The sequence below is a fragment of the Neolamprologus multifasciatus genome, chromosome 16 (genome assembly GCF_963576455.1).
Source record: "Neolamprologus multifasciatus chromosome 16, fNeoMul1.2, whole genome shotgun sequence".
In the NCBI taxonomy this organism is placed as follows: domain Eukaryota; kingdom Metazoa; phylum Chordata; class Actinopteri; order Cichliformes; family Cichlidae; genus Neolamprologus; species Neolamprologus multifasciatus.
The window spans coordinates 17719659-17734106 of record NC_140454.1 but is presented as its reverse complement, the minus strand read 5'-3'; the positions used below and the strand labels follow the sequence as shown (position 1 = coordinate 17734106).

General features: G+C 41.1%; 1 protein-coding gene across 1 annotated transcript; it reads right to left on the bottom strand.

Moving 5' to 3' along the window:
- Positions 1–248: 248 nt before the first annotated feature.
- LOC146500625 (protocadherin-17-like) lies at positions 249–13888 on the bottom strand. Its single transcript, XM_085135898.1, has 4 exons — positions 9371–13888; positions 8134–8192; positions 7810–7979; positions 249–1040 (listed from the first exon to the last, which is right to left on the bottom strand). Exons 1-4 carry the CDS (start codon positions 11837–11839, stop codon positions 463–465), a joined length of 3276 nt encoding a protein of 1091 aa, XP_084992024.1. The 5' UTR covers positions 11840–13888; the 3' UTR covers positions 249–462.
- Positions 13889–14448: the final 560 nt, after the last annotated feature.

The following is a 14448-nucleotide window of genomic DNA, read 5'->3' as shown; positions in this document are numbered from 1 at the left end:
GTGATATTCAAAGAGATGTTCCTTATACACTAAATGGAGACAGAAAGCTTCACTGTACAAAAGCAGACAGGACTCAATAGCTTAACAGTAGCAATTTGTTCAACAGCCTCACAAAATTGGAGTTTGAAATGTGTAAAATACAGACACCTAAATCGACAGGTACAGTACACTATGAAAACACTTGTAGTCAGGTAAGCACTGATTGGCCCCCATCTCCCCCCCGCTCCCCCCCCACCCCCACCCACCCCCAAACTTTCACAGCAGTCAAAGACACATATTTCACTTGAACACAACAAGTCACAAACTCAAAAAGAAAAGACATACAAAGCAGATGGTTTTTGGTTACAATGCGTGTCTGAACACCTCTGTGGGTCAAATTAAATCAGCTCTTGGTCATTTGATCTGTGATATCATCATCATCACCCCTGGCAGGTGAGAGAGAGCGGGATCGCGCCCCACCTGTCAGTTACCAGAGTCCCGAGGGTCGAGAGCACAATCTGACCCCCCACACTCCTGGCTGATGACAGAGCTGTGAATGAGACTGCTTGACAGGGACTTAGGCCTGAGCTCGCAGGTCAGGTAGGAGGGCTCCTCCAATTCTGTGTGCAGTGGGGAGCACTGGCCATCTGGAGGGCCATAGGCACTGCTGTCTGAACCCCCGTCCCTCACTTCTTTGGACTCTTGGTTGGCCAAGTCCGGGGGCACGCTACTCTTGGTGGGACTACTAGACGCAGATGGACTCTCCTGGAGCGGTGGGCTTAGTGCACGCTGCGATTTTAAGTAAGGTTTGACATTGGCCACAAGGATTGTACTGTCCCGCTGTTCCTTTCCAAACGTGCTGAGGGTTTTTCTGCTGTTGCAGCTGATGGTGCCATAAATCTCTGTCTCTACCATGGCATCCATTCCCACAGGGATGAAAAGGTTGGTGCGATTATCGGCGCTGTCTGCTTGGCTTCCTACCCGTAACTTTGGCATCCAGCATCTGTCAGAATGTCCCAGTGCACGACATTCATCGGTGCAGTGGACTGATTTGTCTTGCTCTGTAAAAACAGTTAAACATTTTGTTATTGGACCATGCTGGGGTGAGTAAAAAAAAAAAAACAGAAGATGATGTAGATGGCATTTGAAGGATGAGCAGCAATAATAAAACTCCACAAACTGATGCAAATTTTGATGCTATTAAAATCCAGCTCATAGCTAAGTATCTTTGTTGATACAGAGTATGTGTCACCAGACATTTTCAGAATAAATAGCAACAGCAGCTTATTGCGACAGCAACTGTGAGGGTTTGAATTTAGCAATGCATGTTTTCCATTCTAAAAACTGCTTACGATGCAACCTTAAAGCACTGATACGCAAATAAAGTCAAATAAAAAAAAGTTAATTTTACTCTTTTCTTTTTCCGTTATTGTACCAAATGAATGATTCGTCCTATATATGAAATCTTTTCCCTCTGCTTTTCTCAACAACCTGTGTAGGTGTTTCCTGGAAAATATCATCTGGTGCAGAGGAAGTGATGTTTTTTTTCATTTACATTTCTATCAGAAGATGTTTGTGTGAAATAAACAAAAAAAGAAAGAAAAACAAGCCTGAATTTGCATGACTGCATTTGCCATTTCTGACCAGAAAGTTTTGAAACACTCCGTAGTTGGGATGTTGTTCGACATTGTGCGGGCTCATTATTTTCATTTTTGTATATTTTTTCTAAAACTTCAAAAGATAGAATGTTTGGGAGGGAGTTCAAAAACTGTTATATTAACTCTAAAATAATATATCCAAGTCAGTGGATTTTAGTTTAATTGTGGAAGTGCCATTTGACCTTGAGTGTTTCTTTTATTTATTTTAAAGGACTCTGGTGCATAGCCAGGGGCTCATTGGCACATTTTTCATCTTTTTTAGTGGATGCATATTGTGAACTGAGCTGTTCTCTGAACACTTGTGGACCTCTGCTGTAGTAAACAGTCATCAACAAGCTCCCTAAACAACTGTCTTTGGACACTGGCTAAAATTAAGATTAAATCTTTCTCATAAGCTTCTTTTAAAAGGCCAAACAATAAGCTTTAAATATAATCCACACTGAAAGTATTGAGTACTGTTGATTTAAGTGGTCCGCTGGATATTCCATGGCTGCAGCAGATTCTGCTTGATTGGCTGATGCGGCACACCACAGCACAGGACTGCACAACGTGTTCATGGCACTAAATGTCAGCAACAAAGGAGAAATGGACAGCGCTCTATATTTGGGTTGTAAATCCATCGTTTACATTTCACACCACACCCAGCCCGGGAGGGGTACAATAAGCACACAGAAAGCAACACGTACCACAGAGCCAATTTCCATGGTGTAATGATGTAGAAGGTGTTGTTTTTCCTGACGCCATTACACTTTGCTATTGAAATTAATTTGACAATGATGCAATGAGATGTCTTGCATGTAGCCACAAGAACAAAAATGTCAAACACGTCTTTGTAAATTGACGGTAAATCCTACTTTTCTTTCATTCGCTATACATGAAAATGAAACTGCAATTTAATCTGTAAAACTAATATTTCAAAGAATCCAATTGTTCTGCTGATTGATTAAACTTATGTAAAAAAAATAAGTTTTTATTTGTTGTGATTACTTTGAGGTTTTAAAGGCACCCTTTCACTAAATATACAAAGAAATTCAAACAATGAATTGATTAGTATTTGATTAAATATTTAGATGTTGTAGCTCCCAGAAAATTGATTCTGTTTACTTGGGGGTAGTGTTTTCCGTTATCTCCAGATGAACAGAATCAACTTTCTGGCATTTCCTTACCTGGATGACTGAGCATGCATCAAGACATAGATGGCTTGTACGCTTATTGTTGAATGGGGGAGACATTAATACAGATTGGGACACAAACAAAACAGGACACAAACACCGCTAATACAATCTTGTTACATATGATGCTAAATCTTAACATCATTCCTCTCTCATAAATAAAAAATCACTTTCCTGCAACTAAAATTCCAATCAAAACTTGTATTTAATTTACATAAATAACTGCAATATTTAATTCACATGACTTGATGCTACTCTGATTAGCTAGATAAGACTCCTCTATCTTGCTCACATGTCATTCTGTGGAGCAAATGAGTAACCCTGAATGAGGCACTTGATCTCATTTTGAAACCCGGCTTTGATGAGGATGGGAATACACAGCCTGGAATAAGAGGAAGCTCCACATGAACGCGTTCATCCTAGAAGAGGTGGATAGATCCTCCTTTTCAAAGGCAACAGTACCTTCCGCATAAACTGGCCTCGACCAGTTTGCTAGAGGATACTGAACGCCAAAGAGGAAGTTCAAAATTTAAAAAAAAGATACCCCCTCTATGCCAAAACCCCCAAGAGCAGTAAAAAGCAGCACCATGTGCCACACAGCCAGTGGAAGCTCATTTGCAAAGTACATGCCACAATTATCACATACCGCTGCTCAAGTATACGAACACCAATACACCCACACATAGCCATAGGATATAATGGAACTGTTATTTATAAGGACTGGGCAGATTTAAATGGGGTTGTTAATTTACATAAGAACTGTTTTACAGATTCCACGCCTGCAAAAATGTTGAAGGGAAAGATTTTTATATTTTCTTCCCAACAAATGTTAAAATGGCATTCAGTGTGCTACAGATTTCTTGAAAGGGCAACAGTCATTTCTTTGTAACGTTGTGTGTGTTTTATGTGCAAAGTAAAGACTTTTGGGAATAATAGGTGTAATTTTAAATCATGTCATCTCCTAATTGTATATGAGATGTAACTTTTGTCTGTTTATACAGGCCAATTTTTTTCACATTGAGGTTTTCTGTAGAAAGATCTCGCATCAAAATGAGTATAAACACAGACCTTGCAGATTTCACTAAATGAAAACCCCACCTTTTACCTTTGCTAGTTGCTCTGCTGCTATTCCCAGCTAAGTAAACATAACAAACATTGTATTTATATAGAGGATTGAAGATCCTTTATATAAATGTGTGATGTGAGACGTGCTCTGAGAAGAATTAAACCAGGTGGTGCACAGCTAATGCACACAGACTCTCATTTTCTTAACAGATAGCACTAAAAATTAGTCCAACGATCTGGAAATTGTGATCTTTTTTTTATATTTTGCTTTTTAAAATTTTTTTTAATTCATTTTTATATAAGATATAAGCGGAACATGTGCTTTATCAAGTTTTCTCAGGTCAATGATCATCATCGATTGTGCTTTTACAGTTTATATTAAGTTGCATGTGGCCTGTCAGATCCAAGGTAAAGAACAGAAACCTTTGTGATTATTGTTAAAGTTGTATCTAAACAGTAGAAATAAAGTCTTCTCTTGGTCGCTCATATTTGTAGTGGGTCAGTACAATGTGTAAATGTATCTTTGAAAACACAAGTAGATGCTGACAAGCTATAGCAACTCTTAGATTTACTAAACAAATTTGTATTTCTGGGTTTCAGGCAGCAATGATTTTTTCCTCTCATGCTGGAGGTTGTAAGAACTTATGTTACATTCTTAGCATAAACTATTATGGCGCTTTGTCAGGATTCAAAATATGCATTTGCTCAAAAAGCATCTTACAAGAGAGAACTAAATTATGGCTTTGATTTGGCATAACTGCAACACAGATCCTGAATATTGTAAGTGCTATACGCTTTGATGCATCTACACCCCAGATTACAGTTCTGTGCCCCATGCATTTGTGTTTCTCCATCTTCTTTTCTCCGCCACAGAGAAAAAAGTATTTTTTATGCACAGATACACAAGGCCAGAACAATAAGCATAAGCAAGGAGAAGCAGGGAGATGCTGAATTCATTTCCATGCTGCCTATCACCAGTGCGGAGGAGCGAGCAGATGATGCTGATGCAAAAGGATGTATGTGCTTAGAAGGTACACCAACAACAGAGTAAGGTATTTTTGCCGTTTGCACTATTGTGTGGTGCTAGAAAACCCAGAGCAATTGAAAGACATATTTATATTATATAAGATTAAATTGTTACTCAGATAATACTTTACATTATAGACCTTTCTGCTCAGAATTATTACCAGCATATAAACATTGTATATATGGCACCTGTGCAGTTTTAAGCATATCTAGGCTCATACACACGAGCTTATAGTGTCTATCAAAAGCTATAACTTATCCTATCCTGCAATTAAGATGATTAAATAGTTTATATTACTAGTTATAATATATATATATATATATATATATATATATATATATATATATATATATATATATATATATATATATATATATATACATATATATATAGGTTTGGGGATTTTACAGCTCCACTTGGGTGCCAAAAAGAGGTGTTATAGCTTAGAACAAGCACATTAATTAACAGCTGAAGTGCATTAAAAGGCATATTTTAACTGTTTATATTGTCTGTATGATTGCGAAGGTTAAGCTATTACCCTTTTTTTGCAATTGTGTAAATTGCACCAAAAGGATATTTTTTCCACTTTTATTGTCCTACACTACAGGTTTTTCTATAACACACAATATATACATAGGAAATTAACTAGGCACACTAGCTTGTATAGCAGTACTGTTAGATGTTGTGGGATTTTGATAGTTTAAAACAGTCTAAATGAAGTGGGAGTGCCTTCATCTGCTCTGCCTGCTCTCCATTTTACATTTATCACTGAGTAAAATTTTGTTAAATGCGTGCTCTGAAACGACGGAGCACCTTTATGTATTCTGCTGCTGCATTTACACCGCCACATAACAGAAACATGACAAAGTGACAAATAGCTGTGATCTTATGGGCAACTGTAGAATGCAACAATAATGTGTTCTCAAAAACAAAGAAACTGCCTGCCCATTATAAATAGAATCAGAGAAAGCCTAGCAACATACCCACTGTGCATCTGGTGTCTGTGAGAGTGAATAAATATTCAGAGTGCATGATGGTGGAAGCTGCACAGGTGCATATATTACCTGTATCAAAGCAGCCAGGAGACTAGAGGGATGGTAAAGGTAAAGACATAAAAGCAATACTACTTAACCCGCAAGCTTTTGTGTTGGTGCATTTGGAACTAAAATTCTGAGGTGTCTCCATTTTGGATAATAGCACTATCTTGTCTAAATCTGCAAAACAGAGGCTTTGTTGTTCAATAAATGTACCTGCATGTTTGTGTGGTGTGTGTTTGTGTGTGAGAGAGAGACAGTGAGAGACAGAAGGAGTATGTGGGTTGGAGGGTGTTTTGTGTGTGTGTGTGGTTGTGTGTGTGTGTGTGTGTGTGTGTGTGTGTGTGTGTGTGTGTGTGTGTGTGTGTGTGTGTGTGTGATCACGTCTAAGGCATAATGCATAATGTAGACCTTCCAGCTTGTAGTCTGCGGACAGTGACACCATTTAATGTTCAACTGACCAACCCCAGGAGAGAGAACAGAGTTTAATCCAACCATTAGTTTTGCCTTTTAACTGCATTCCTCACATGCAAGCAGGGAAGCCATTAGCAAAACATGTTGATATTAAAAGCAAAGCCCGAATTCATCGCTTTTCTCTTATCTTAGAAATGCAGGTCTATAAATTAACTGACATTCCCGTCAAGCGAAGCGTCAGTACTGCACTTGTAAGTATTCAGTTTTGCATGTACAAAACATCTCCTTCAATATCTCTTCATGTGATTGGCCTTAGAACTTGGGTTGAATCAGATTCAGAAATGTGCTGCAAAAAAAAGTGATTGAATTTACACCTCCCACAGAGTCAAGTTTGGTCTACCATAATTCCTCATAGCACGCATACACACACACACTCACTCACTCACACATATATAAAAGTGAGATAGATCGAGAGAGAGAGAGATTCGCACATCCTTCTGGCAGCCGCAAGAGTGTTTCCATCTCTGCCCTCCTGAGCATGCTGCAAACAAACGGTACATAGCAATGTAAATGGTGTGGAAAGTACTGCACAGGGACATGATGACCACAGCCATTCTCTTCCAAGGCGCAGACAAGGAAATGAGAAACATCACCACTTCACTCAAGTCCCCCATTATCTTTTATCTTACCACTGAGAGTTGCTCTCATATTTTCAGTTTATATCCACAATAGCTAAATATATCAGACCCTATCAGGTCAGCCAGGTTGAAACAGATTGACAGTCATCTATGATTATACTCCTGGCAACGCCGATCATTTCAGATTTGTGAAATAAAATTTAACATTTCTATTTTCAGTTGGAAAGCAGGCTCCTCTCAAAACAGTGCAACCACAGCAAAACCAATAACAGCTGAGAAAGTCTTTCCAAGAAAAAGGTGGAAGCTCTGTGTCGTGTTGCACCATAAATATCATTCATTTTGCACCACAAATGCCGATCATGTTTCTTGTCTCTGTCATCTTATTCAGGACATGTATGTGACAAACCTGTATTAAAATAATGACATGATCAAAGAAAGGCACCTACGGAGGTACACTTTGCCATGCATATGAGGTGGTTTGATAGCTAAATCAGACAGAAGATGTTTGCAATTTCTACCTTCAGCCAAAGAACACTTTTATCCTTTTAAACTATCATCTGCCTTCCTCTCTGGTGCCTTCATATCATCTTTGAAACACAGCTCAGGCTGCATGCAAGTTAAAGTGGGACAAAGTAACACTGCAGCTACAGCATCTAATGACAGTTCAACTTCTTGACAGGAGAAGTGGCTGCATTGGCTGCACCCCCAAAATGGTAGACCCCCACTTAAAGATCAGTGAGGTGCATGCATGTTCCCACTGGATAAACTATAAATAATGTCTAGTGTAAGAGTCAGATAGGCATCTTCAAGATGTCCACTCACCCTGCTCGAAAGGCTGGCCATTAACTGCTGTTGCTTTCATCTTGAGGGCCTCCCTGGCAGACGTGTCGCAGTGTGAGCCTTTATTAGTATCCTGGTCACTATCAGCTTGGTCACTATCACCATGGCCACTGTCTCGGAGGCTTGCTCGTTCTGCATCCTTAAATGTTGAGCTGCAGCAGAACAGGAAGAGGACAAAAAGAAAGAAAGAAAGAAAGAATTTAACTTACCTCTTAACTCCTGTTTGATAGCCATAGTCAGCTGGCTTGATACAAAAGTGAAGAAGCTAAATGCACTGGTCAGGGCATTTTTGGCTAGTGCTCTTACCTTTGAACAAATGGCTGCCTGCTGCCAGCATAATTGGGCTCTGAGGGAAAATTTTCAGTCTAAAAATGAAAGGAAAATAATATTTTTACATTGATCATGTTAAAATTTTAATTGACAGCCCAAGTAACATCAGATTAAGACAGGAAAAGAAATTCCCTTATCCAGTTTTTAGATTCGAATTTCTTTACTCTAGCACGTGGAAAATCTGCTCAAGAAAATCTGCTGAGCACCTGGCAGTGACAAAATCACGAGAGGAACAAATCTCCATTGTGACCATATGTACTCTCCCTTGGCGAGGCGAAGAGTTAAGCATTAGCCACTGTCATCAGCATCCTTTCCACCCTATCTTGACAATAATGTGTTTGTGTTGATCACACCCACATACTCTAGTGACTGGTGACAGTGCCAGGCCTTGTCATCTGCGTTATCATCTCCAAATGAGACTGTCTGTGAGACTGTCCTAGATATTTACATCGTTTACAACACATAATTCTGCTGTGCTAAACTGCACTACAAGCCTATGCTGTCAAATTAGCATGTTAGCTGGCTCGTGTATTCTACCCTGCCGTCTCTACAAGGCATGGCTGGACCCTATTAATGGCCTTATCGTGCCAACTTTGGATACGGGCTGGTGGATCTGGCCCATATTTGTGGGGAGCGAAAAATGCGATTGTAAGGTTATGCTGTGTGCATCTCGCTGTCTGGTGCACATTGGTTCAGTAATGTGATCGGACAAGCTGCTCAAACACCTGTCCAATCCCACATTTCAGGCAAGGTTTTGTTTTCACTCTATAGCAGCAGATCTGGCAGGGTCACAGCAGCCTTCTTCAAGACTCACAATGTTTGCATGTCTAATTGAGAGTGCTTTCTGATTATGAAGACCAACTGTACCATTTTCCAAGAGAAGACTTAAGATTGAACAATTTCGAAATGATTCTCAAATACTGGTATGGATAAAAAAAAAAATCAAAAAACCTCTTCTTAGTGAAATGCCATTTGAAGTACATGAATACGATTCAACAGTAAGTTGCCGTATCACACTTTATATGCAGAGAATGATTCAGAGCATCATAACAGCGGGAGAAAAAGTGAAAATAATGATGTCTGCTAACAGTGACAGAGTTTCTCTTTTTTCAGTCGATTACTTTTCTTTTGTCAGATCAGTATGGCTAAGCAGTGTGTACAGATAAGCAACAATAAAGGGCTGATAAAGAACACAGTGCAGCATCCTTCTTACCTGTATCACTGACATCCTATTCGCTGGAGTGTCTGTGCTAAGCCCAGCAAAGCTGGAGTGGCAACCTGCCCTGGGGACTGTCAGGCTGTTTGGGGTGGTTTTCAGGTACATGACCTCTGACCTGGGCAGTGTGAGTGGCAGGGGGCTCTGGTAGTCAAAACAAATTGGCGAGGTGATGAGAGACGGGCTGCTCACCACGTTCATTCGACTTGCAGAATCTCTCTCCTCCATCTCACTTTGAACCAGCATGATGTCACTCTTGTTGATCCGTTTCTTTTTCCCCTTCCCCACTGGAGGATTGGAGTACTCAGCCATGCGGCAGTTATAATTCCCAGCCTCCTTATCTTGATGCTTGGACTTGACAGCAATGGCGGTCATGACTGCTAAGAGCATGACAGAGATAATGCAGAGGGTAACTATGAGGGGCAGGGACACATCCCAGTGCTGCTGTTCCCCACTCGCGCTGGATCCCCCTCCTGTTGCTGTGTCTGTGTTCGCCTTAATGATCAGCTTAGCCACGGCAGATAAGGGGGGCTTGCCATGGTCAGTTACCTTCACCACCAGCTCAACCACTGGGGCGACCTCCTCCCAAAGAGCATGGGCAGTTCTGACCTCTCCTCCCACTGGATCCATCTCAAACAGGTGGTCATCGTTTCCTTCTGTGATCTCATAGGTCAAATGTCCACTTTCTCCATGGTCATGGTCCACTGCTTTCACTGTAGCCACAATGTATCCAATACCTACATTTCTAGGAACTGGGATTTCCGCTGTATCATTCTGAAGAAGCGGTAAAATAATAACCGGGAGATTGTCGTTGACATCGAGAACACTGACTCTAACTGTAGAAGTGCTTTCCATGTGAGGTGATCCTCCATCTTTAGCCTGAACTTTGAACTCAAATGATTTAGTCTGCTCATAATTGAAAGACCGGGAGGCATATATGGCTCCATTGGTGGGATTAACAGACACATATGTGTAGACTGAAACATCTCCTATATGTGATGGAAGAATGGAGTACGTCACTGTCCCATTTCGACCCACGTCCGGGTCGTGGGCCAAAACGGAGCCCAAGTACTCCCCCGGGATGTTGTTCTCAGGCACCTGTAGCACATACACTGCTTTTGTAAAGCGTGGTGCGTTGTCATTTTCATCCAAGATTTTTACAGTAAATGACCTAGTGTAATTCAAAGAAGGGATCCCATTATCTCTGGCTACAATTGTTACATTGTATTCATCTTTCATTTCCCTGTCCAGAGGTCTATCAGTGAGCAGTGTATAAAAATTGTCATTGTTTTCTTGCAGTCTGAAAGGTACATTTCCTAGTACCCGGCACTGAAGTTGACCATTACGGCCAGAGTCTTTATCTGTCACTCTGACCAGCGCTATGACAGATTCCGGGGGCGCTGCCTCGCTGATGGCTCCCTGCCTGACAGAAACAAAACTAATTATTGGCGAGTTGTCATTTTTGTCAAGCACTTTGACGGTAATTTTACAGTGGCCTGGTATTGGGTTGGGCCCCAGATCCTTAGCCTGCACATCAAACTCTATGATTGGATTCTCTTCATAGTCAATCTCTCCCTGGACCTTGATGACGCCAGTATTGGGGTCGATGGAGAACAAATCTTGTATTCGCTCAGATGCATATCCAGTGAAGGAATACACCACCTGCCCGTTACTTCCTTCATCTTGATCAGTGGCGTTCAAATCTATAAGTACTTTTCCAGGGGGAGAATTCTCTGGAATCTCTAAAACATAAGAGGATTTTTCAAAAACTGGGCTATTGTCATTCGAATCAGTCACTCTGACGTTGATCTGCATGGAGCCCGATCTTGGATACTCCCCTCCATCTATTGCTGTGAGAAGGAGGGTGTGATGACTCTGATCCTCCCTATCCAGAGGTCTCTGAACCACCAGCTCCGGATATATAGTCCCATCGCCTCTCACTTTTAAATCCAGAGAAAATGTATTGTAATCATCTCTTGTGACCTGGTAGGTCTTTATCCCATTTTCCCCAGAATCTGAGTCATGTGCAATAGTGAGAGGAAAGCGTGTCCCAGCAGCTGCGTTTTCTGAAATATCAATATTGACATGATCTGAGGGGAAACTGGGTGAGTTATCATTTATGTCCTGTATATCAATCTTGATCATGCATATTTCCTTGTCATTTGCAAACACTTCCATAGACAGCTGGCACTTTGGGTTACGCCTGCATAATGTCTCCCTGTCAATCCTTTGTTTGGTGAAGATTAGTCCACTCTCCGGGTCAACATCCACCAGATGTGGTGCTGAATTCTCCAGTACTCTGAAGTTGGATTTTTTCCCTCTCTCCATGGTCCCATAACCGGCATCTTTTGCTATATTACCTATAACAGTTCCAGGTCCTTGCTCCTCCGGGACAGAATAATTGAGATTTTTCAATGTCAGGGCTTTAACCCACAGCAGTAAGAAAACGGGTACAGAGAGACGCATCCCTTCAACCTGATCCGCAGTAGTGGCAGAGAGAAAAAAAAAATCCTCGTTGACTTTCAACCTGTTGATTACGGCAAACCTAGACTACTAAACCCGAACCCGGCATGTGGTTTACGCCGATCTCTGGCTAATTAGGTACTAAATCGATGCGTGAACCGCTACCTCTTTTTTAAATTGGTATTTTAACCTCTTTCATATGCCGCTCGGCTATGATGAACTCTTTCTGTAAACAAAGATGACCGCCTGGCGATACCTGATGTATGAATTAAATATCAAATTCAACATCGTGTACGAGAAATGCTTTGGGTTTTTTTCGTTGTTTTTTTTTCTCACGGGGGGGACTTAATGAATAATCGATGACTATAAAGTATTAATATTCCCTCCTGCATCCAAGGTTAAAGCGCTTGAATCTCTCTGGTGAAGGTTAGACCGTAGCTTACAAAAGCGCATTGCCCTCATGCGACATCTACACCTAGGCTACAGCAAATTCTGACATGCCCGTTCAAAATGCAGCATTGGCCGATGTTACCATTCGCAATGCATTTACTTTTTTCCCTGTGCGGCACACTGTTGCATATGGGTTCTGCTCGTGTAGCATATACAGCCTACCCATGCCACAAAGTAGAATAAAAGCAGGATATAGAACTGCTACTCCTGTCCAACCTTTTGTGTTCCCGTCATTCAAGAGCATCTATAGCACGGCTGCGACTTTTGCCCGATGATTGTCCTATAATCAGTCCAGTAATCCCATAATCCAGTCCAATTGGACCCAGTGCTCTCGCATCCTTCATTCGGACAATGCTCATCTGCACTGCCCCCGTAAACGTTGCCAGAAAATGCAAAAAGAAAAAACGGCTGCTGGAAGATTTCAGATAATCAAAATTAATCGCTTTTCCTGCGCTCAGTTCTCTCCGCGTCAACTGTTGAAACCTGCTCCCTTCACAGTGAGCTGATCTGCCCGGAATCCTCTCGACGCCTTTATAACACACTCCGGTGTAGGTTGTTTCTTGGTGCATTTAACATAGTTTCTGATCGTCTTCCAGCAAATGAGTGAACAGTGACAGATCTTGCCTTGGGGGTTTCTCCAATAGGTCTGGCAAGATCGCATGAAGAAGGGCTGTTCTAGTGCTACGTGATTCATTTACTGATGTGCGCGCACAGAGCAGCAGCATCACAGGGAAAACGTGCTTGTGGATGTTGCTCCTAATACATGTGGAAGTGAACTAGGGATTATGAAAAGATAGGTGAAATGTGTTTGGCTGGGAGGAAGTAGAAGCGGTGAGGACTTGACAAGTGATCATTTTTAAGGTGAAGTAGATCAGATGGCCAACATGGTGTGGAAAATGTGAAATTAAAGTTGATAAAAATGTTTCAAGGTTTTTTCCCCTTGCAGTGCCATGTTCTTGGTGTCATTGAACATCTTTGGATATTCAAAACTAAAGATTCTTATTCATTATTAAAAAATAACAGGCGACCACCTGTCTCTTGCATTGCACCTTGTTGTCGATTAGTGCGATTAGTTTTGAGAAAATCTAACCATGACATAAAATAAGAGACAGACTGTGGGTGTTTTCAGGATTATCTCTGCAAAGGACATAAGAGAACTGCTTATTCCTCTGGAAAAAAAATAACAAGGCTTATTTCCCAGCTCAAATATCACAGCTGTTGGTATAACCTGCCTTCTGCATCTATCACACTTGCTTTCAATAGCCTATCCACATCAATCTCATATCTCATATGGAAAAAGATGGACTGACATTTAGTTCACTCAGCATTTCAACAATATGACATTTGCATTTTTTCCCCCTCACTTGACCAAATCTTAGTGACGCATGGGGCTCCTTGGTGATGCAGGTACCATACCAGAGTCATTCTGAGAGGAAGCTGTGTCAACTAGTGTGGCCTGGTTTCTCATTTAATTCCATGTTGCCCAGGATCTAAATCAACCTTGAGTTGTCCCCGAGTTCATTTTCATTGTCTGAAACATGGCTGCTTTCCTCCTCTGGGGAGCATCAACTTTGCCTTGCCAGGGTGCAGCCTGCATAAATTGGCCATTTCTGCAGGTAAGAGATAAGGACAACAAAGGGAAACTAATTATCATTCAGTCTATGTTAAAACCTCAGGAAAGAACTGCTATTGACAAATGTGTGTGCATTGTCACAGTCATACCATTTAATATGATCTGAACTTTGAATGAGAGGGTGGTTCATATCCATAATAAATAGGCCACATCCTAATGTGAGGCTTTGGCTGCCTTGTTCTTTTAGAAGCTGATGACTTTGTCATGGATAAGTTTCTCTAATGAGACCACTGTCCCCGCCCTGGAGTATGAACCACGATCTCTGCTGCTTTTCTTGCAGTGAAAACACAGGGATGTTTTATGACGAATTGATTTTTACCTGAAAGCACAATATTTGGCTGGTGTAAAATCATACCTGTTGTATTCCACAGGGGTTGAAACGGCAAAACACTGCTCATTTAAGCATACTTGTAATATCTTGGCATCTCTTTGATGTCATTCACTTACCACTCTGCACAAGCGTGATTAGAGGTGAGATTAAATTGTTTATCATTCTGTTTTTGCTCCCATTGCTGGTTGCACCACACTT

Bases quoted from the DNA above. Each gene is read 5' to 3' on its own strand.
- LOC146500625 (XM_085135898.1), bottom strand. From the start codon at position 11,839: ATGCGTCTCTCTGTACCCGTTTTCTTACTGCTGTGGGTTAAAGCCCTG. The intron at 8,193-9,370 runs GTAAGAAGGATG...TTTCATTTTTAG, and splicing joins ATAGGATGTCAGTGATACAG to ACTGAAAATTTTCCCTCAGA. The intron at 7,980-8,133 runs GTAAGAGCACTA...GTTCTGCTGCAG, and splicing joins AGGCAGCCATTTGTTCAAAG to CTCAACATTTAAGGATGCAG.